At 39.3% G+C, this 20606-nt stretch overlaps 1 protein-coding gene across 1 annotated transcript in view; it reads right to left on the bottom strand.

Annotated features, from left to right (window-relative positions):
- sorbs2a (sorbin and SH3 domain containing 2a) overlaps positions 1 to 20606 on the bottom strand; it is a 50966-nt gene that overhangs the window by 19945 nt on the left and 10415 nt on the right. Inside the window, exons 3-11 of the mRNA XM_053329375.1 lie at positions 11589 to 11644; positions 10216 to 10305; positions 8280 to 8306; positions 8010 to 8134; positions 7074 to 7721; positions 5990 to 6460; positions 3562 to 3688; positions 2751 to 2926; positions 1098 to 1164 (exon numbers count right to left, since the gene is read on the bottom strand). Coding sequence (XP_053185350.1) covers positions 1098 to 1164; positions 2751 to 2926; positions 3562 to 3688; positions 5990 to 6460; positions 7074 to 7721; positions 8010 to 8134; positions 8280 to 8306; positions 10216 to 10305; positions 11589 to 11598 — 1741 coding nt within the window. The 5' untranslated portion in view covers positions 11599 to 11644. The remainder of the gene's footprint in view (positions 1 to 1097; positions 1165 to 2750; positions 2927 to 3561; positions 3689 to 5989; positions 6461 to 7073; positions 7722 to 8009; positions 8135 to 8279; positions 8307 to 10215; positions 10306 to 11588; positions 11645 to 20606) is intronic.

A 20606-nucleotide genomic window follows, 5' to 3' on the forward strand; every position in this document is an offset into this window, starting at 1 on the left:
AACTTTTCCTCTAGTGCCACCAGCAGGTCAAAGTTTCCACTTATCCGGTGACATATCTCAGCATTTACTCAATTGATTGGTGCAAAATTTTGTAAGAACATTCATGGTTCCCAGAGGATGACTCACTGACTGCACTGCCATGAGGTTTTTTTGGGGGTGTTTAATTTAAAGTCCCGACAACTATTAGATGAGTTTCAGTGAAATTTTGGTACATCAAAGTCCCCAAAAGATTAACTGTAATAACTTTGATTCCCTGACTTTTATCTAGTGTCATCGTCAGGTCAAAACTTGAAACTGTCCAATACTCATGACATTCCCATCAGCATCAGCTGTAGCGTGTGTATGTGTATAATTTTAGAATTCTTACTCACTAAACTACGATGGTGTACATGGTAAATATTAAGCCTACTTAGCGTTTGTATGTTAGCCTGCTGAAATGTGCATTTAGCTTAAAGCACTACTGCACCGACATACAGCCTCTCAGAGATGCTAGCACAGCTGTACAATCTTTAGTTTTGTTTCAGTGTGTCTCTTTTTCAGTTTAAAAGGAGGTAAATAGCACCTCACAGAAACAGTGTATTAATCCTTGCTTTATAAATCTACTAGACTATGTGAATATTCAGAGAGTCATGGGAATTCTTTCAGATGCCTAAAAAACATCACAGGCACACACAATGATGAAAAAAAGTATGTGTGTGTGTGTGTGTGTTTGTATGTGTGCTGCAGTAGAAAAAAGCCTGAGCAGTTTAGAACAAGCAAGCCTTGTACTGACAGTGTGATTCTGTCAAGCCCACAAAATTAGAGCAGATTTCCCAGGACAGCTCTGTGTCTATTAGAGGTTTCTCTCAATTCCTCTCCAGACTCTCCCATCTAATGAGTTCTGGCTCAGAGGTGCTTTGGGTCTTTTGGTTTAACGAGAAACGGTATGCACAGACACACACACACACGCACACACACACACACACACACACACACATGTGCACGTGTACAAAGAGCACGCATGCATGAACAATGCCCCTCATATTGTCTGACGATCAAATCACGGGAAATAATGAGGATGGAAATTTCTGTCTTTCAGTGATTCGTTTGAGGCTTACCTGCTTTGTGAACCTTGTGGATCTGTTTGAACATAGTTTTGTACCAATCCTTGGGCCGATCCACTGTCTGTGAAGAGAAAAATAATCATAAAGATTTATGTGCTGTGAAATTCAACATAAACTGGATTGCTGAATTTAGAATCATCTGGAAAGGATTTACACTGTTTTATGGGACATTACAGAGCAGAGAAAAACCCTCTCAAGCCTTTTTGGATCCATAATTCACAGAGAATTTAACCTATTATGCTGAGAGATTTTTTGGAGACTTTCTCCATAGTCTGCTTCTAGGAATGTGGGTGCAGCTTGTTCACCTCAATAAGGAAAAGCAAACTGTATGTTACTTTAAGATGACAAAATCTATTTTTTTCTCATTAAAAATCTTGTCAAGCACAATTTGTGTCAGAGTATTCAACTAAGTAGATTACATGGCTCTCACGTTCATACCCTAGACATCTATGAAAGAATATATATATATAATTTAGTGTGGTGTGTTTGGATGTCTTTCATTAATACTGTATGATTAATTTTTTCCTCGTTATCCTCCTGATCCTGAACAACACAGCTGATATGGAGATATGGGTGAAGGCCGACAGTCCTCTACAGTTCCGTATCCACTAGCTAGTTAATTTATTGACTTAAATATCACTATAAAAATATATAGTATAAAATAGCCCTAACCCTTAGTTCTCAACAATGATCTGATGTACAATACAACCTCTTTCAACACGCATTTTTAAAAAGTCAATGTTCCAATGTCTTGAGGCAAATATGCAACATAACTACATTAAGACTCTCTTGTCTGTCTATAAACAGTAACATTTTCATACATCAATGTGGCTGGTTTTACAGAAGCCACGCTGCTACAAAAGGCTCCTGGTATCCTGCGTGGAAAATCCAGGAGAGACCTTGGTATGTGTGTCTTTGTGTATAGACAGTATAGATCTAACACCCACTTCAAAAAAGAGCTATCAAATGGCAGAGAGACTTAATCCTCTCTTTATTCAGTAGCACTAAACACTGTGTCTGGAGTCCGGTCAGAGAAGAGGCAGTTTGGCTGCACAGAGAGGGGCGTGTATGTGACTGTGCATGTAGCACTAGCCGGGCCAAGAGACGGGCCAATTACCACTTCACTCTCCACGGTTACCAAATAGAGTGTCCACAAAAATGTTTGTCCGCTCACAACAAGGCTCATCTGTTTTTCTTCTCTCCCTGTTTTTTTTTCACCTTTTCTCTTAGCTTTTATTGCCTGTCACTCTCACTTTTACTGCAACTGGGTTTCTCTTGTTCATTCAATCTGGATAAATGAGTGGAGCGGTCATACATGTAAAATCTCAACAGAGATAACACACAGACCCACTTTGATAAGTAAGCAGCTAGGACCTCGCAGCAACACAACAAAGACCTTGTCAGAGCTCATTATTATAACTAACACACATAAGGAGAGCAACAGAGATAGTGAAAGTGAGAGAGAGAGAGAGAAAAGGCTTTTAATATGGGGTCAAAAGCTGCTGACAGTTGAAAGTAATCCCCTCTCATGAGCCTGATCACATATCAGGACAACAGAAATGGGTCAAAAGCCAGCTCTGTACAACAACAACTACAGTCAGTCCACTACAAACAAACATGTTCAGCTCTGCTTATGTTTGACCTCACCGTGCGGATGGCGATAGGGATGCCAGACTCATCTACAGGGCCGATGCCTTCATAATGGGGCGCTTTGATGACAGAAACCTTTTTCTCTTCCTCTGAGAAGCGAGCAATGGGTACCGTGCTGCTGACGGTGGTGTGGCCGGACACCACAGACTCTCTTGTGAGTGACTCACTGCCTGCTAGATACAACGAGGGAGATGAGAAGAAGAGAAAGACACATAAGCAAACGCTTTAAATAGTCAAAGAGAGATCAAAGTACACAAACTGACATCAGCTTAACAAACAAGCACTGATCCACTGATGTATTTTTAAGAACATAGTGTAACTTCTATTTTTTATGCTCTACAGTTTGAGCAGAGAAAAAACAAGCATTATCTGTTTCTCTGTGGTTAGTAATTTATTTCTGATCGTGCACCACAACTGAATGGTTTTATGTTCTGCATGTCTGCATAAACAAACCCATTCCCAAAATACACATCAACTCTTCAACTGATGTAAGAAAAAATGATGAAATAAATTTTAGCGATATCCATTTCAGCACCAACATTATGAGATTATTTCACAAAAGTCCCTTGGTAATTCTAAGACAACTTCAGAGCAGGCTTTATTAATATGACACAGAACCATTAAAAGGTTAATTGATTTTCAAAGCAATTATCTAACAGCATGTAACTGTGTTCAGACAGTGTTGCAGGCTGTCGATTAAACGTAGTCTGAAATTTAGTTCTTGCACTTAAGAATATCACACATGAATCATTCGTGAAAGTCAGGGTATCCTTCCCTCATACCAAGTGACAAAAGGTCAGTGTCTCACCTGAACTCCGGTTCTGTCTCTGGAGACTCATGTGGAGTGAGGTGGGGGGAGGAGGATAAGATGGTGGAGAGAGGGGCCTCTGTGGATGGCCAGTACTTCCATTCATAGCGTGAGAGAGGACCTGGCCCTAGGAGTGATCCACAAGCCAGAAATAGAGATTATCAGTCACTACCAATCACAAACATAAAGCAAAATGTACTTTCTTCCATTTACAATAGTGGACAATGTTGTAGTTATTCCATACAACATTACATCAGGAGTGTAAATGTAAAAATTAGCGAAACAACAGGATGATTAGTTTTATAAATCCAACATTAGTCATCATGTTGCTACAAAGCTTAAAGGTTCAAAAGGTGCTAAGGAACCAGTTGTGATGGAAATGTATGCACATATATATACACAGATATTGGCTCTGGCGTGATTTATAGAAATTGCTGAATCTGAGGTGACAGAAGAACAGTTAGTGAGCGAGAAAGGGCCGCACAATGAATCATTTCACTTCACAGACAGAAAAGATTAAAACAGTGATAACTCTCTCAGATTAGCATACATTCAATTATAAATTAGTTTTGATTATGACATCAACAAGACAGCGGACATGATACAGTTAGAATGGGAGGCTTGTCTGGGGAATGCTCTCCCATTCAACATGACACAATGACAAACGATTACATGTGATAATGGATTAAAAAAAACTAATTTTAATTTCAAGGCCTTCACATTCAAATCAAATATTCATGATAACTCAACAACCAATTAATACCTAGCAACTGACCAAGATCCATTACAGCGACAAGCACACACTCTCCTTGCTACTTTACAACACTTACTGCCAATGTATCTGTCTTAATTCTTTTTTTTATTCAGTGCTTGGACATGAGCAAAATGAATAATTCAGCGACAGTGAGTGCATTGCTGCTGCTTTTACCACTCACAATGCCACAAAAACAACCTTAAGCCAAGGATTTGAGGCTAACCATGATAAAATATCCTGGTTCCAGACCTCTGAATCTCTGTTTTTGTTGAGGTGTCTCAAAAGGCCTGTGTGTAATGGTTGTAGGTGGAAATTAATTTGGTATTGTTATCCGCAGTAGAATCCAAATAAATGAAATAACATCAAACACTAATTGTTTTTTCTTGCTTGATTTCCTTAGTGGAAGTGAATGAAGAGATTTGGCTTGACACAAGGCATGGTATGAACAGAGACAATGAAATGCAATTGATTGGCTTGGTCGTTACATAATGGCAATTCAGTTTCAATAGCAGTCCTGGGAAGACGAGGTGCACAAGCAAATTCATGCCATAATCTAGAAATATACTGTTCTGTGTCAGCTGTGTCCCTTACATCTATTCTCAGGGTAATATAATGAGCTGAGTGGAAATATAACTGCAGTCCTGACACGAATAACCTTATAAAACCCTCCACCTCTCACTGGACAAGTTAAGTCTTTCACATACCAACAACTTCTAACAGCATACTTCTTGTCTTGTCAAGAATTTTTGATATGAGCGGGCCTTGCAAAACAGTATATTGAGTTTCCAAAAAGGCGTGAGAGAAACACAGACAAGCACACGTAGACACAGAGTGTAATGAGTACAGACACATTAACATGACAAGGGAACATATGGCCTTTTTCCATTGGCACTTTGGGCCGCGCTGAGTTAAACCATGCCGCGTTGATTTGCATTTCCATCACCAGTTTAAATGCACCGAGTTGGCCCAAGTCGCGCCCAAGATGGACCAGCTCCAAAACCGGGTCAAATGCCCCCGACCTGCCTCCAAGCAGGGTGCGGTGACATCAAATGGCTTTTGTCATCAATCAGGGACGAGCCGATCAACTTCCAGTTTAGCCCTGCGCTAACTTGAATGGGGATATAGTGATTTAATTGTGCAGCATTTCTAGACTTTTCCAAATGTTATCAGACCAAAAGAATCAAATTCTGATAGTGAAACAAGTCATTTTTCGGGGGTTGTGGCGCTCAAAAAAATGTGTCCACTGTTTTACAGCCTGTCCTTTGGCCACTTGTCACAGCCTGGAGCAATTCCTGAGGGCTTGAGAAAACAGAGCTAAAGAGGGTACTGCTTTTAAACGGTATCAACTCAAGCGAAGCGCATCATCAATTAAAGTAGGTAGCCCTGTTGTAATGGAGATGCAAATCCCTGCCACGCTGGGCTGACGCGCAGAGCCAAACCGTGTTAAGCAAAGCCAGCGCATGTGTATGGAAAAGGGCTGATAGTGAGCTGAGTTTAATTGTGGCACAGGACAGGTAGGTTGTAGCTGATGGTTAGTGAAAGGTAAAAATAAGTAGCTACAACACATTTTGTGGAGGTTTGGTTCAGCCATCCAAGTGAGTTGGGGAAAGGAGTGAACCATTTTTGTTTTTGGTGATGATGTGTGTTACAGCAGTGACTTGTTGGGATAATTACGTTAGTGACAGTGGCTGCTGCAGTAGTGGAGGCCACAGAGGTTGTTAGCACATCATCAGGGCCAGCAGTGGATGTGTAGGTGGAGACATGGCTGAGGGTGGGCGATGGTGTGGGTGAGGCGCCAGGTGAGTCCAGGCTGCAGATCTGCAGCTCGTCCAGCAGACCCGCCGTGGACGAAGAGTAGTGGCTGAGAGCTGACACCGTCACGGGGGAAGCGGAGGGTGAAACGCCACCGATGTTCACATTGCTGACAGTAGTAAAGCTCGGCCCGCTGACTGCACCAGTGCTGGCAGTGCTGCCAGCTCCGCTAGGGACATACGGGGTGGGCGATAGAGCCTTGGGCATTAGGCCTGACAGGTAGTCGAGTGAGTCAGAACTGTGGCTGCGATAAGGGGAGTGCCGTGCTGTGGGGTCGGGGGAAGGAGGTCCCTGAGAGGGAGTTGATTGGGAGAGGAGGAAAGGAGGAGAGTGCTTAGTGATATCGCTCATTAGCCACGCTGTCATATAGGATGTGTGGATGTAACACGAGAGCCTAATAGAAGGTGAAATGCTGTTGTGAGTGTCATGGGACTGCAGCACAATCTTCTGAAACATGATTAACACTGTGGATTGAAGAGGCTCTGTTAGTTCAAACTCTGTGGAGGGTAATAAATAGAGACTGTAACACTGATATACAATGATTAAACTGCTGGTTATCACACATAATTTTCACACATACAGAATCACAGTTAGTTAGTTTGGTTGGCTGAATGGCAGCATCAAGTCTAACTAACTAAAGAGCAACACAGACTAACAGCATTCAATGCATATCAAAACACCTGTGCTTACAGTGTGCTATGTGAGGCCATAAACAGGTTTTGTAAATGAATACCACTGTCGGACTTTTGTCGATGTTAACACCCCAGTATTTTGACTATCCAATGTGTGCTACAGGTGTCAAATGATGAGGCACAGCTAATGTGTGTTGCCCTTTATTACATCTTGATGTCACCAAGCAAAAATTTGGCAATTTAGTGATCTTAGAATGTTGCACAATCATTGCTGCCTTTGGTTTTGTTGTTACAGTATGTAGTCAGTTATGTACCAACAGATCTGCAGGAGAAGGTCTCGGTGGTACTGCAGGAGGAGCGTTCGTCATCTCCACCTGGGATGGAGCTAGACTTGAGACTCGATTTGGGACCTTTGGCACCACTGTAGGCTTGGAAGGCTGAGGCTCTGGAAGTTTCAGGTTTTTGGGGTCCATATTGACAGAAAGCAAGGCTGTCTGTGTTGAGGGTTGAGAGGGGGTGGTACCTCTTTGTGAAGGTGGGGATTTTGGTGAAGGGGAACCTGTGGTCTGGGTATTAGGTGTGGGGTTAATGTAAGAGTTGAAGTGAGCCGGGGGGTCAGGGATGGTGACAGGGGTGAGTTTGAGGGAAGAAACTTTACGCTCCTGAGCCTGTGTATTAATGGTGGCAGATGTACTACAGTTGCTAATATCATTCGGGACAGTGGACTGTTCAACCTGTTGGACTGGGTTTGAACTGCTCTCTGTATAGGAGTAAGAAGATGTGCTCTTAATAGTGTAGGACTCTTTCAAAACTGATTTCTCATTCTGAGTGAATGTTAGCGTTCCAGGACTCAAATCATTAGCCAGAGCAATGAGGGAACTGTAAGCTGGTGGATCAGTGCCAGTGGACGAGAAGTGAAAACTTTCTCTTCTAGGGGGTGGGGATGGCACGTGATTAACATCCTTATCAGCCAATTATAGAAACAGCCAAAAGAGGTTCAAACAACAACAAAAACAAAATAATCAGTTCAAAGCTTGATACAAAGAATCAAGTTGTTCTAAATACATTGAAATACAACGTAGTTCTTTGTAAATTATCCATAATTATGATGGTCTGCAGTATCATCCAGAATACCCCTTTCTCAGATTTACAAGCCAAACCCTCAATCTTACAATTCAACTCAAAATAGCAGTAAAAACAGTAGAAATGCAATTGCTAACATCTGTCAGTGTGGTGTGTGAGACATTTACCTGTGTTGGTGACTTTTTTTCTTGCAGATTGGGTCTGACACTGCGGAAACCTTTGGCAGCAAGAGATGAGCTGCTGGCATCTCCATTCTTAAGGCCATCTGTTACACTGCGTGACCGCCAAGAATCTGGAGACAAAGTTAATAATATTAATGTCACACCCTGCAGCGGTTTATGGCATATTTTCTAGTCTCCCGTGAAGTGTTTAAGCTTCTTAAATTTATGCAATGTTATGAGTCCCCACATAATTCACCAGAAAGAACATAGACTCACCCAAGTCTGATGAGTGAGACTCACTCCCTGGGGAACAGAGAAGACACAGCAACAATAAGTGATATGAGTGAATGTGTGGTCTCATAATCCCAGAAACAAATGTCACAACCACTGCAGTGGATTACAGTATATTCTAAGTAGTTGTCATCTCATAAAAAGTGTGTAACCATGAGAAACTCAGTGGTATTGGTGAGGGAGTAGACTTAGGTCTGTGTAAAGATACTGATACAGACAGTGGAGGAAAAATGCTTTGAGGATTATGTGACTTGTGACTGATTTGATACCTGCTGTACCGCAATTTTAACATCCACAAAACTCTGAAACAGCAACCACCTTGTTATAAATTTGTAACCACCAGTTCTTGTATTCACTTACCTACTGATCACTGGTGCTTCTACTACTATTACTTGTAATGATAATGTTGTAATTCCTAGCTAGCCCAGACATTTTCCCCAGTTTATTTTTCAAATTTTGATGATAGAAAAATAAACAGAAATAAAAGGACAAACTACCAATTGATTAAATTAAAAGGTTGCCACGGACACATATGTAAAGTGTACATATCAAATATTTAATATTATTTAATATCATTTAACATCAAATCATTAATATAAAAGCATATAAAAATCTGTATTAACTGCATACTACTTCACTCCCAACACAAACAGATAATTTTGAATATGAAGATTAAAGTCTACACAGAATATCAACTGTGAAAGAAGACATCCTTTCTTAACCAAATTCTTCTTAAAGTTGGCAAACACTGGGGGTAGTTTAAGGGGGGGGGGGGGTCACTTTTACAGAATGAAGGCATGCATCCATTTTAGTGAGGTGGACTTTTACCCTTGTCAAGGCTAAAGGGCTTTCAGAAACTAATTCCTCCGTCTCCTTTGTTCTAGTAGTGGCTATACACAAGGTCATAAGTTCCTCTGGGTACTGATCCGATCATTACAACCATGCTCCAAAACCTTCTGCATCTAACAACAGCTTACCAGACTGTTTCTCATTATTGTTAAAAGGAAGCTGACAAAGTTAGAATCCCTATATGGGTGCAGCTGTTAACCTGGGTGCTGACAAGGTGCAAGGCTGCGAGGCATAAACACTGTTCTTTCAGCAGAGGAAAGGAACAGGCAGCTGGTTACAACCATCTGCTGTGTAAAAAGCTTTTCAGTTATTCATCTTGAATTGTCCTGTAAATTTTAAGTATATATGAAAAGAAATACGTAACAATTTTTGGATTACGGGCTTAAACCATAGAGTATATTTTCTGTGAGTTTGCTTGCATGAAACCAAACCACTAATCTGGAAGAATTAAGCAGATGTCATTTTAGTCACCACAAAAGCCCATCCAAAAACATTTCCATATTTCACCAAGATTTAGGGTCCAGGGGGCTCTGCCATGTCTAACCATTAAACGCTGACAGAGTAAAAATAGCAGTAGAACAAAAAACAGGCGGGAAAAAACAAAAAACAACAGGAAGAGTTCGATAAACATCACATGAAGAAAGGAAAATGGCAAAGAGCATTGTGAGAGCATGACATATGAGAGCTGTCCGGAGGAAGATTAACATCAACAGCTGGGAGGTACCGCATGATTCATAACTGATTTAGGAAGCAAAACAAGCCCAAGGTGGAACAGAATTAACAATAGGAAACAAAATGATGATACAATGAAAGGATTAGAAAAAACAGCATCTTGCAGTCCAAATATTGCTTAAGCATACTGGGGCAGCCGCAGACCATTGGAAAGTATTTCAAATTTGCTCGAGCCATATCAAGTTGATTTTGAAAAGCAACAAAGCCACTTTTTGAAGACTTACCTCATGCTTTTGACTGACTGTCTAGACCATTTTGTGACTCAAGTGGCCTGTATTTAAGGTATTAAATTTTCTCTTGAACAAGTGTTAATTTACTGTGTGTTTGTGAGTGTTAGTACCTGTGGCTAGATTTGGTGAGCTCTGGACCCTCTTCACGGGAGAGAGTATGAGCGACAAGGCCACACTTTTGCGAGCGTATCCTCCGCTATCTGAGAAATCACAGCCAGGCCGGTGATCATAGAGGCAGAAGCGGCAGCACACATGCACATGCAAACAAAGACATGGATATACACACACACACACACACAAATGCATCCAGCCGGAAAGAAAACCCAAACAAGTTGAGGCAAAGCACATGCAATAAAAGAGCCTGATTTTTCACCGCAATAGATCAGGTGACAGCTATTAAAAATTGTTGGCTAAAGTTTGATAAATATAACTCTATGTTTGAATATGTTTTATATGGGCTTACATCAAATATTTCCATCTGGAGAGAAATAATGACAGTAATCAGATAATATTCAATTCTATGACCTTAGATGCCTCTGAATTACATTTCAAATATCATATAGTATCACAATTTAAACAAAGGCTAATGTTACACATGAGATTAACATAGGAAGCAGATGTTGACACTTGAGAAACCAAGTGTCAATAAGATTAAAAATGATCAAATCTGTTTACTGGCTTGTACCTGCTGCTTACACGGCTAAAATGAAGGTCTATGAAAGCTACAATTATTTAACAAACACCAAGATCAGGTCTTTACAATCTGAGCTATTGAGCAATTAAGTCAAACTTGCCTTGTTTTTAGTTCTAGCACAGGTAATTGGCTGTTATTTACATCTGACAACCACCAACTTCTCATGATGAGGCAATTTTTGTGTAGTATGCGATATTATAAATATACGATGGGCAAACGACCAAGGTGAGTCAAGCAACCACTGGCAGCTCCACAGACTGTTGTGTAGCATGTGGAGAAGGCTCAAAGACTGATTACTCATCATCGATTCACAGGCTGAAATACACACTTCAGCTCAGGATGACTGCCAAGTTCAGGACAGAGCTTTGGAAATATATTGAGGGAGGAATACGTCACTGTGGTCAAAAGCACCAGGCTTACTATACTTATTGATGCTTTTAGTCACAATAACCCAGGCCCAAAATGGACCGACACCAAAGTGGTGAAACAGGGTCAGGGTTAGAGTTACAGACTCATGCCTGTGGCAGACAGAAACCAGCACACATAGCAGCTTTTAAAATAGCTATGTGGCCTGAAAAGTGGAAACATATTCACTGTGTTATTTTAAAGCATTAGAAGTAAACAATAGTTGTATGCCCAGTTAATAAACAAGATAACCTCTAAACATTAAACCTCATATTTATTCATATTCTGAATGGACATGGACTGGATGGATGGATGAATGGATGAATACCCCAGCAATAACATATAGTATATGGTTTGTGTATGTATTTATGTGCATACCTGTACCTGTATTCATATTGAAGAGCACTTCTTACTGGTCTACTGCAGGGGGACACACTTTCCTGTAAAACAAAAACAACATTTTTCAGACATAGAATCATATCATACAAAAATAACTTCATGAACAGAAGCAAGAAGATTTTTTAAATCAATTCTTTTGTATTAAATCTCAAATATAAGCAAATATTTTGTCCAGCTGCCCACTAGTACAAACATTTCACTTTGATTCAAATCACACTGCTAAGAGAGTCAAAAACGTCTGTGCAGGGAGAGTCTAAATAGATGAAAGATGTTTAGCTGTATGAGGGCTACAGTATCTGCCTTTAATAATATACTGCAAATAGATGTTGAAGTCAGCTCCATTTCAACTCCATTCACACATTTTACTTTGTTCCATCTTAAGAAAAACTGTGATATGGTGCAGACTTCCTTGACATGAAATGTGAGAAACATCTGATATATAAACTTCAGCACTCACTTCTGGATTTAAAGGGGAAATAAAGTGGCAATAAAGTAGCATAAGCCCAATGTACGCTGGGCCACTGAACAGGGTAAGTGTTTCAAAAAAAATGTTGTGATGGATGATGGCATAAATGTGAATGATGGACAGCTACTGACCAGAATGAACTGGAAATATCCTGAGAGTATTTAACTACATAAATAATGAGGAAGAGAATATTACATAGACATCTAACACATAAATGTTAAATCATAACTGCATTTGTTTTTGATGTGAACATAAATCAAACTATTTGATATTCAATGCAGTTAAAAAGGGAAATAAGTTATTCTAAACGGTTCATTATGTTTTCCATAAAGCATTGTTGAAGCAGTAAATATCACTATAGGCACTGTCACTTATACACTTTCAGTTACAGCACTGTACTGTATAATAAAAATAAATAATATTTAACTAAATTAAATCAACACATAGCACCTGTCATGCTTTGAAAAGATACCATAGCCTAGAATGTGGGAACATAACTTCTTCCAGCTGAGTGAGAGACTTAATGTCCTCAGCGAATGCTTCACTGCACATAGAAGAAACATAAATAACTTAAATGATAATGATACAGAATGCCATGTTTACTTAACTGCACCCATACTGTATGTGATGACCGTCTCTTGCTATATGGAGACCTTTTCTTGGAACTGTAACACTATGGGTGCATGATTGATATGGATGGGGCAGACATCAAAAGACAAAGGCGCAACACAAACTGTTACATTGCTGTGTGAATGCATCAACATGTGTGTCATCAGGACTTAAATTATATAACAGATACTACAAGTGAGATCCTACAGTGGCTGCGGTAGGGGATCACGCACGTCTGGTATGTAAATAACTATGACATACAAATCGCTAACATTTTGGGAATGTGATTAGGTTATCTTTATTGAAATTTGATTTGCAGCCAGCACTTACATAAAGACAGAATACAAAAGGACAACATCAACAACACATCAACATAATAAATAGGGAAAATGGAAATTCATTCCAAGTACAAATGTGCAAGGAATGCAGCCAGAGTGCTATTTGCCATTAAGCATATCAATAGCACTTGTGATAAGGGAGACATGGAATATTTTAGTCCCCCACAGGGGGTACCATGGAGCAACGGCCTGAGGGAAATAGCTTTAAACTCCCTCCACAGTGGATGGTCCTGGCAGTCCAATATAGCATAAGCCCTCCTAAGAACCTGTCTGTTATAAATGACCAAGAGCTTGGCGTGACCCCTACTGAAATTTTACTGACCATTTTAACAAGACTTCCAAGTCTATTATTATTGGACATATTTAGGTTTCCAAACCAATCAGTGACACAAAAGGTTAACACAGATTAAATAAAACTTCTGTAAAAGAGAGTCATAATATACTGTATATAAATAGTAGCTGTTATTTAAATGTTAGTGTGGATGGCTCCAGAAATCTTAAACTTAAGTCTGAACGTTATGTCTGGGATAACTTCAGTATCTGAACAACCACAGATAACAGAAATAAATAAGAGAGGAGGGATTATATAAATATAAATACCCAAATGGTTGGTGTACACTCCCTGAACACTTAGTGCATACTTAAATTAAGCCCCATTTGGCAAGATTTTTTTTCTCCTGAGAAGGTTGGGTGAATTTAATAATGCATGCTGATCAGAACATTTAATCCCAACCAGAGAGCATGTGTGTTTATTTGGGTGGGTTGAACCACATGATTTTTCCATGAAATATTCTTGTCTAATACAAACAATCTCATGTAATTCAGCAGTTGCTGATACTGTATAACATATAACACATAACCCACTTCCTCCAGTGTGATTAATCCTGTCCAATGTATGTTAAATATAGTATAAAAACATATATTTCAGACACTCCTATCAATCAGAATATGCTCTTTTAATTTTTTTTCTTTCAGTTTCTATGTTGAGTATAATTCAGTTAAGTCAAACATTTTGGATGTGTTCTTACCAATCTGTACAAAAGTGATGTTGCCCTACAGTAAACAGTCTATGTAAACAGTTGCATGTAGGTGGGTAAAGATCTCTACTAGGCATAGAAGCTATGTAATAATGTGTGCATACCTGTGTGAGACAGTCTGTGTTCAATTAAATTTCACAGCGATCTGAACATATTGAAAAGGCGCTACAGGACATTTGCTTCAACACAAACACAACTTGGGGCCTCATTGCAGATTGACAGGTTAAGTCTTGATAATTGTGGCTAACATTTACTGGGGCTTATTTTGGAAAAGGCATGCAACCATATTCTGACATGAATGTGGAAAGTGTCTTAGCAGCTGGCTGACGTGATGAGAGGCACTAGATGGATGGCATAACATTAACATATATTAGACCTTGCTGACAATTTTACAGGCTTGATTAGGATGAGAAGATGCTAAAGATCAAACTAATTGAGAAAAGTAGTGTCTGAGATCTCCATCCTGTTTTAACAGTGGGTAAAGTAAAAAAGACTTTCTTATGAAACAGTCTCATTATACTGTCAAGTTTTAACAGGAACACATTTTCATTGAAGCAAGAAGCTGTAGAAATTATTCCCGCTGTGGCAGCACTTCACACAGTGTGAAGCATCATTACGAGGTTTCTCATTAGCACTAGAAGCTAAAAAGGATTGGAAAGTATCTGAAGTATTTTGTTTGCTCACCTTCTCAAAAGGTTTCTCTGATCTGACGTAATACCTGGAAGTATTGTAGCAGAGGTATAAGAGCCCTGGTTCAGAAACCTAAAACTAACTGAGCTAAGTCGTAGTTATGTATAAGGTGTCAATAGTTATGCATGAGAGGAGTGTTATGTGAGACTGTACAGAAAATATGATACCTCCTGACACAACTGGGTTCATGTAAAAATGTGAAAAAGTGAAACTGAAGTCCCCCTTTGATGCAAACTGCTGCCCCCTTGTCCTATTCTATCTTCACATAAAACCAGTCGGCAGTAAATATAGCAACTCAGATAAACTACCAGAAAATGATCAGAGATGATAGAACAGAAGTCCCACTTACACAAATATCAAAAATGAATCTACTGCTAACTTTAAAAAAGAGAAGTGAATTTAACTTTTAGTTTTTGTGTTGCCAAATATAACACATAATATAATGAACAACTGGTTAATGTATGATTGAGTTTGTTAGATAAAAGTTTCTTCAAGAGACAAATAAATATAAGCTTTTGTAACTACCTCAAGAAAAACCCATTGGAATACTAGTAAACTGACTGAATAGTCTTGACAGTAACTCAAAATAAGTGTAGAGCACTACTACATATTAGATTTTTATTTTAATGTACCTATGTTATTAAACTGTAATTTACCCACATTTTTATGTGGCTGAAGGGTTTGGGAATCCTTCATGGTGGCAAAAGGAAGTGTAGTAAGGACTACATCAAGCCATGCATCGTGGGATTCTTTCAGTCCCTCAAGACCTAATCCTCACCCTCATACAGTACGTCCTCGTAAATCTATCTCTGAGAAACACACATACACACACACGCTGGGGTAAATCATGGGCCTGGCGTCGCAGGCTGTCGGCGTCCAAATGATGGTCAGATTATAAACAGGATCATGTTTCTTGGGGACAGATCAGCGGCGACACAGCAGCTGTGGCCATGGTGTAATGTTATGGCTGGACCCTGGAAGGAAACCCACCAGGCTCTACACCTCAGAGGAACTCTGACTATCTTTCTCATATACCTTTTTAAGCTTTTAAATACAGAATCTACAGCACTCTCTAAAGCTGGTGATAGATCATTACCAGCGTATGCATTTCAGTACTAATATCATGTATACAGTACTGGAGGGGCACCAAATGTTTCCATTAATATTAGATGGGTGCTTCTTCAAAATGTAACACTTAAAGTACTAACATGGGAAGTAGTGGGAATAAATTAACAGATCAAACACTTATCCTATAATTTCTTACATTTGAACTGAACTTGTATATGTGTTATATGTGCCTGACCTTTTCCCTACACTGAACTCTACTATATCTTGACAAAATGAAAATGAAATATGCTAAGTAAACGAATAATCCACAAGAAACTTCAATTTACAAGGAGTTGTTTTCAATTCCTGTCCTAGTTTAGCTGACCAAAAAGATTTGGTGTGTTAAATTTCTTTCGAGTCATTTGATTTCCTTGCTTTGCCGTGGTTTATCCATCGACTGTAATTTAGGCATTGGTAGGCCACCATGGAGACTAGTGCGTATATAATTACTGAGTGTAATAGCTCTGGGACTGCAAATACACCAGTCACAGCTATAAGCCACAGAAAGCTGTGTTGTCCAACAGCACAAGCCCATCAAGTCTCATTAGTCTGTTAAGTGACCCACAGGGACCCATTTGGTTCATATCAATGGACAAATAGGGTTTGAGCATTGAATCATATTGAGATATAAAATGCTGTAGTCAATACCATAGGAAGTTTATCCTCTTGACAACATGTTGCTTTTCCACACCAAAGGGGTTTTAATATTGATATTTAATATTGACCTTTTGGGCACATATTCCATTAGAAAAATGGAAGATACAAAACAGCAACTTCTTTATTGGACTGCCATATGTAAACTATGTCTGTGTATGCATTAAAATGATCTGACAAAATTATTGGAGATAGCACTTGATGACAGATCAGGACTTGAGACTGAGTTTAAAGGATACTGGAATTTGGCAGGAATTTATCCTCCACTATCTTTGCTCTTATTAAACAAGGACATTTTCAATTTCAAAGTTCTAACACTAAAATAACATCCTGAAAAACAATAACATGAAGAAAAACGGCTATAGAAACACAAGGGGAAAGGATCAAAATCTTGCCCTTGGCAGTCTACCTTGGCATCGAATAAAGCAGTATTAAATCCTATTTAAGAATTTTACATGTTTTTGCCACTACATGGCCTCTATATATGCTCATGTTGTTTTTGAAGGTCATCAAACCAACCATTCTTATCCTGCAAATTAGATGAACGCTAGTTAAAGAGACCACTTCCGTACCAGAAATCCTGTATTGTGGTCGGAAGGTCTATAGAAAAAAAAGTGAGAGAGACTTTTACTACTCCTTTTTTTAATGCTGTTTTGTTTTCCGTCCTCAATCCCAAGACCTTGATTTTCGTTTGAGTCTAACATATTTTAAGATGCTGCAGACAGTACAATGCCTTAAAGAGGACTCTAAATCTCCATTTATGGATGCATTCCTCCTTCACTTGCATTTCTTCCTTACTTAGCTTGTTGAGGGAGAGACTCAAGGTATGTTGCATCTATATCGGAAATACGACTATAAGATATAATATGAAATAAATGATCTTTTTAATAAATATAGCAGAATATATCAATCCTCACATTCCGGATGACAATTCGAACAAAAATCATTATTTATACACAGTACCAGCACAAAGTAAGGACACACTTTTCCCATTTCGTTGAATGAGAAAGTATGTCTTAACTTTTGACTGGTATGGTTTGACTGTATATTCATAATAACATACTAGCTGTAAAGATCACATCACAGCTTTTTTTTTTATTGCCTTACATCATTTGAGCTCAGCATTTAAAAGCCTGTGTGTGTGTTTGTGTGTGCGCATGTATAGACAGCAGGAGAGAGTGAACAGTTATTGGAGATAAGCCGACTATGGCCTCAAAGGTTTTGACCCTCAAGTGGTCACTCAGACTGAGACATACTCACAGGATGTCAACAGATTAAGCTCCTTAGAAAATCTATTTAAAGACCCTACCCAAAAGTGGTCTAATAGTGGACATTTTCTACTCAGGTATTCGTACACAGAAAAGTCTATCAGCTGTTGCAAGCTTTATACAATTCTGGTAGAAATATTAATGCACACTAGGTGCAATAATATGTGAAAAGGGTTAGGGGTTAAGACCACTTATTATCTGTACTGATGACCTGAAGTTACAAGCTCAGACTGATTGGGATGAAACTGAAGGGCACAGCAGAGCAATCTGTGTAAAATCTTACTCCAGGAATCAGAGAAAATCTCTTTTCAATAAGTCAATAGAATGTCCCTGGAGATCAAACATAAATCTCAGTCGAGACATGGCAAGTCTGAAACCCAGCTGACGGGGAGAATGACCCTTCCAAAAAAGGGAGAATTCAGAATTGCTTCATTCCTTGATTATTGAATTGGAGCCAAGTTATTTTAGTGGTGCGTTTTTGTGGCAAAAATGTGGGGAGTGCAGGGTTGTGGTTGTGGTGCAGGGACTAGAGGCTTGGGAATCAAAACAAGAGTCTAGCTATAAGGAATTATCCATTATGTGCTTTAAACTGACAGATTCCAGTTCTTCCTGTGCTACAAGTATTCATGTTAGACAAAATCCAGACGTATGTAAAGTATGTAAAATAAGCAAACACATTTCAACAATATATAATTCCGTGCTAAACAATACAAGACAATTATTATTTTAATAGCAGTTCAAATTTCCAAAGTAATCACAAGTGAATTACACTGACATAATAAAGCTTGTTCATTTTATATTTTGAATCACAGGAAGTCAGCAAACATAGACATCGTGATGATGCATATAATCCCCTACATAAAGCTATTATAAGTAGAAGAAACTTGATAACTTCTGTAACCCTCATGAGTCCTTTAAGAAGATACTTAATCAGGACTGCTCATTGGACAGTAAAACATCTTTGGAAAACCCCTACCCACACACACCTTGCCAATGTCGGAACAGGAGGGGGAATGAATTCAAACATTTCTGTAACTTAGCTCCTGGCTTAAGAAGACAGGAGCTAAGACTGCCTGTGAAGAGACAGAAGCTGAACCAAGGGGCTGCATAAAAAGGCCAGAATAAGATAAAGGCTTTTTTTTAAAACTGTGAATCATGCAAAGCTACTCTAGTGGAGTCCCAGAATAAAAATATAAAGGATATGAGGATAATAGGTCCACTTTAAGGCACTATCAGTGTACCACAGCCCTGTGTAGTTGTTCCAAATCATATCCTGTGACAAACAGCAAAACAAAAGACCAAAGCACAACTCAAACTATGCCAAGGCTGTGTAATCATACAGGGGGGGAAAATGACAAATGAAATCAATTGGAGAGTGTGGTCTTAAGTCCTAATCAGCAACAAGGTGGGTTAAAGGATTTTAATACGCAATGGAAAGCCATGTGTTCAAATCCTTGCTGAGTTTAGTTCTTAGCCTCTTCTTAGTACTAAAATCCTTTAATGCACAGTTCAGAATGATTATACTGCTTACACCTAGATCATCTGCAAAATATCTAAAACATCACACATTTTTGGTGATCGTTTTGGACTCTTAAGCTTATGCATTGAGTTGCTGACAATTCAGCACACTGCCATGGTTAGGTACTGTAGGTTGGTTAACAACAACAATGACTAAACCTAAGCACTAAACAGTTTGGGCCCCCACACTCTAGCCATTAAGAAATACGGTAAGGTTTAAATCAAAATAAATACTCCACATAGGGGTTTTAATGAATTATTTAAAAGTGAGAAATAGCTACGGTAGGTTAGGTCAGGTCTTTTTTACAAGGTAGGTTTTATCAGCACTGTGCAATTGTTCTAACACCACATTACTGCCACTAGCTGAACAACAGCCACTTCCAACAAAGTCTCTGTTATCAGCCTTGTTTGTTCAACCTTGCCATTCATTAGCCGACCCCCCTCTGGCTGTATGAATGGGTAGGGGAGGTCAATACACTGACCCTGCATGCCCACTCACTGCCCATACTGCAAATAACAGAGGCCCGTGTGTTCTGCAGATTGCATCACAACCCCACTAACGAGCAGAGCCATTGGCCTGAGAGCGCTAATGCAATTATGCAACACAAACCCCCGTACTGTGAGTCGGAGCTTTGGGAGAAGAATGAATTGAATGTGACAATTCGAGGGGTTGTTATCTTACCATGTCTACATAGAACTAAAAGATGCACTAACTGTACAGTGCTCTGATGTTCATGGAGAGGAAAAGAGAGATACAGCGTAATAAACAATGTAATAAAAAGGCAAATGAAAAAAACACACAGATGAAAAAAGATTATGCAGTCTACAGAGAGAAGGAGAAATTACAAACAGGAAAACATTTGGAGGAAGCCCACAGAATAAATTACACGCTATTGAAAACAGAAAGAAGCTGATATTAGCATGTAGTATTATGTAAGCTGTCTAACTAAAGCTGTCTGGGGACACAACATCACCAGTAAACAACACTTCGAGCGCTGCCACTGTTTCCTCTCTTCTTCTCCAAGTGCTCAACATGTAGAGCCCTGTAATGAAGGCTAGTGATTACAGCATTAGAGAGACCCGGGCTACAAATGGAGACAAACACAACAAGCTAATGCGGGCACAGTTACAAAGGCATGATAGGATGAGAAAGAGGATGACAATGTTGACTATGTTCATGGAGGTGAAAGCAAAGCCAAATTTAAATAGTGAAGCTTGAGTTCTTCCTGGCCAGACATTTCGACTTTCTATGCAGTAGCTGTGCTCCAGTTGTTGCTTTAACTTTTCCACATGGCTGATTTACGATCAATCAGAAT

This window comes from Scomber japonicus, chromosome 2 (genome assembly GCF_027409825.1).
Source record: "Scomber japonicus isolate fScoJap1 chromosome 2, fScoJap1.pri, whole genome shotgun sequence".
NCBI classification, from domain to species: Eukaryota; Metazoa; Chordata; class Actinopteri; order Scombriformes; family Scombridae; genus Scomber; species Scomber japonicus.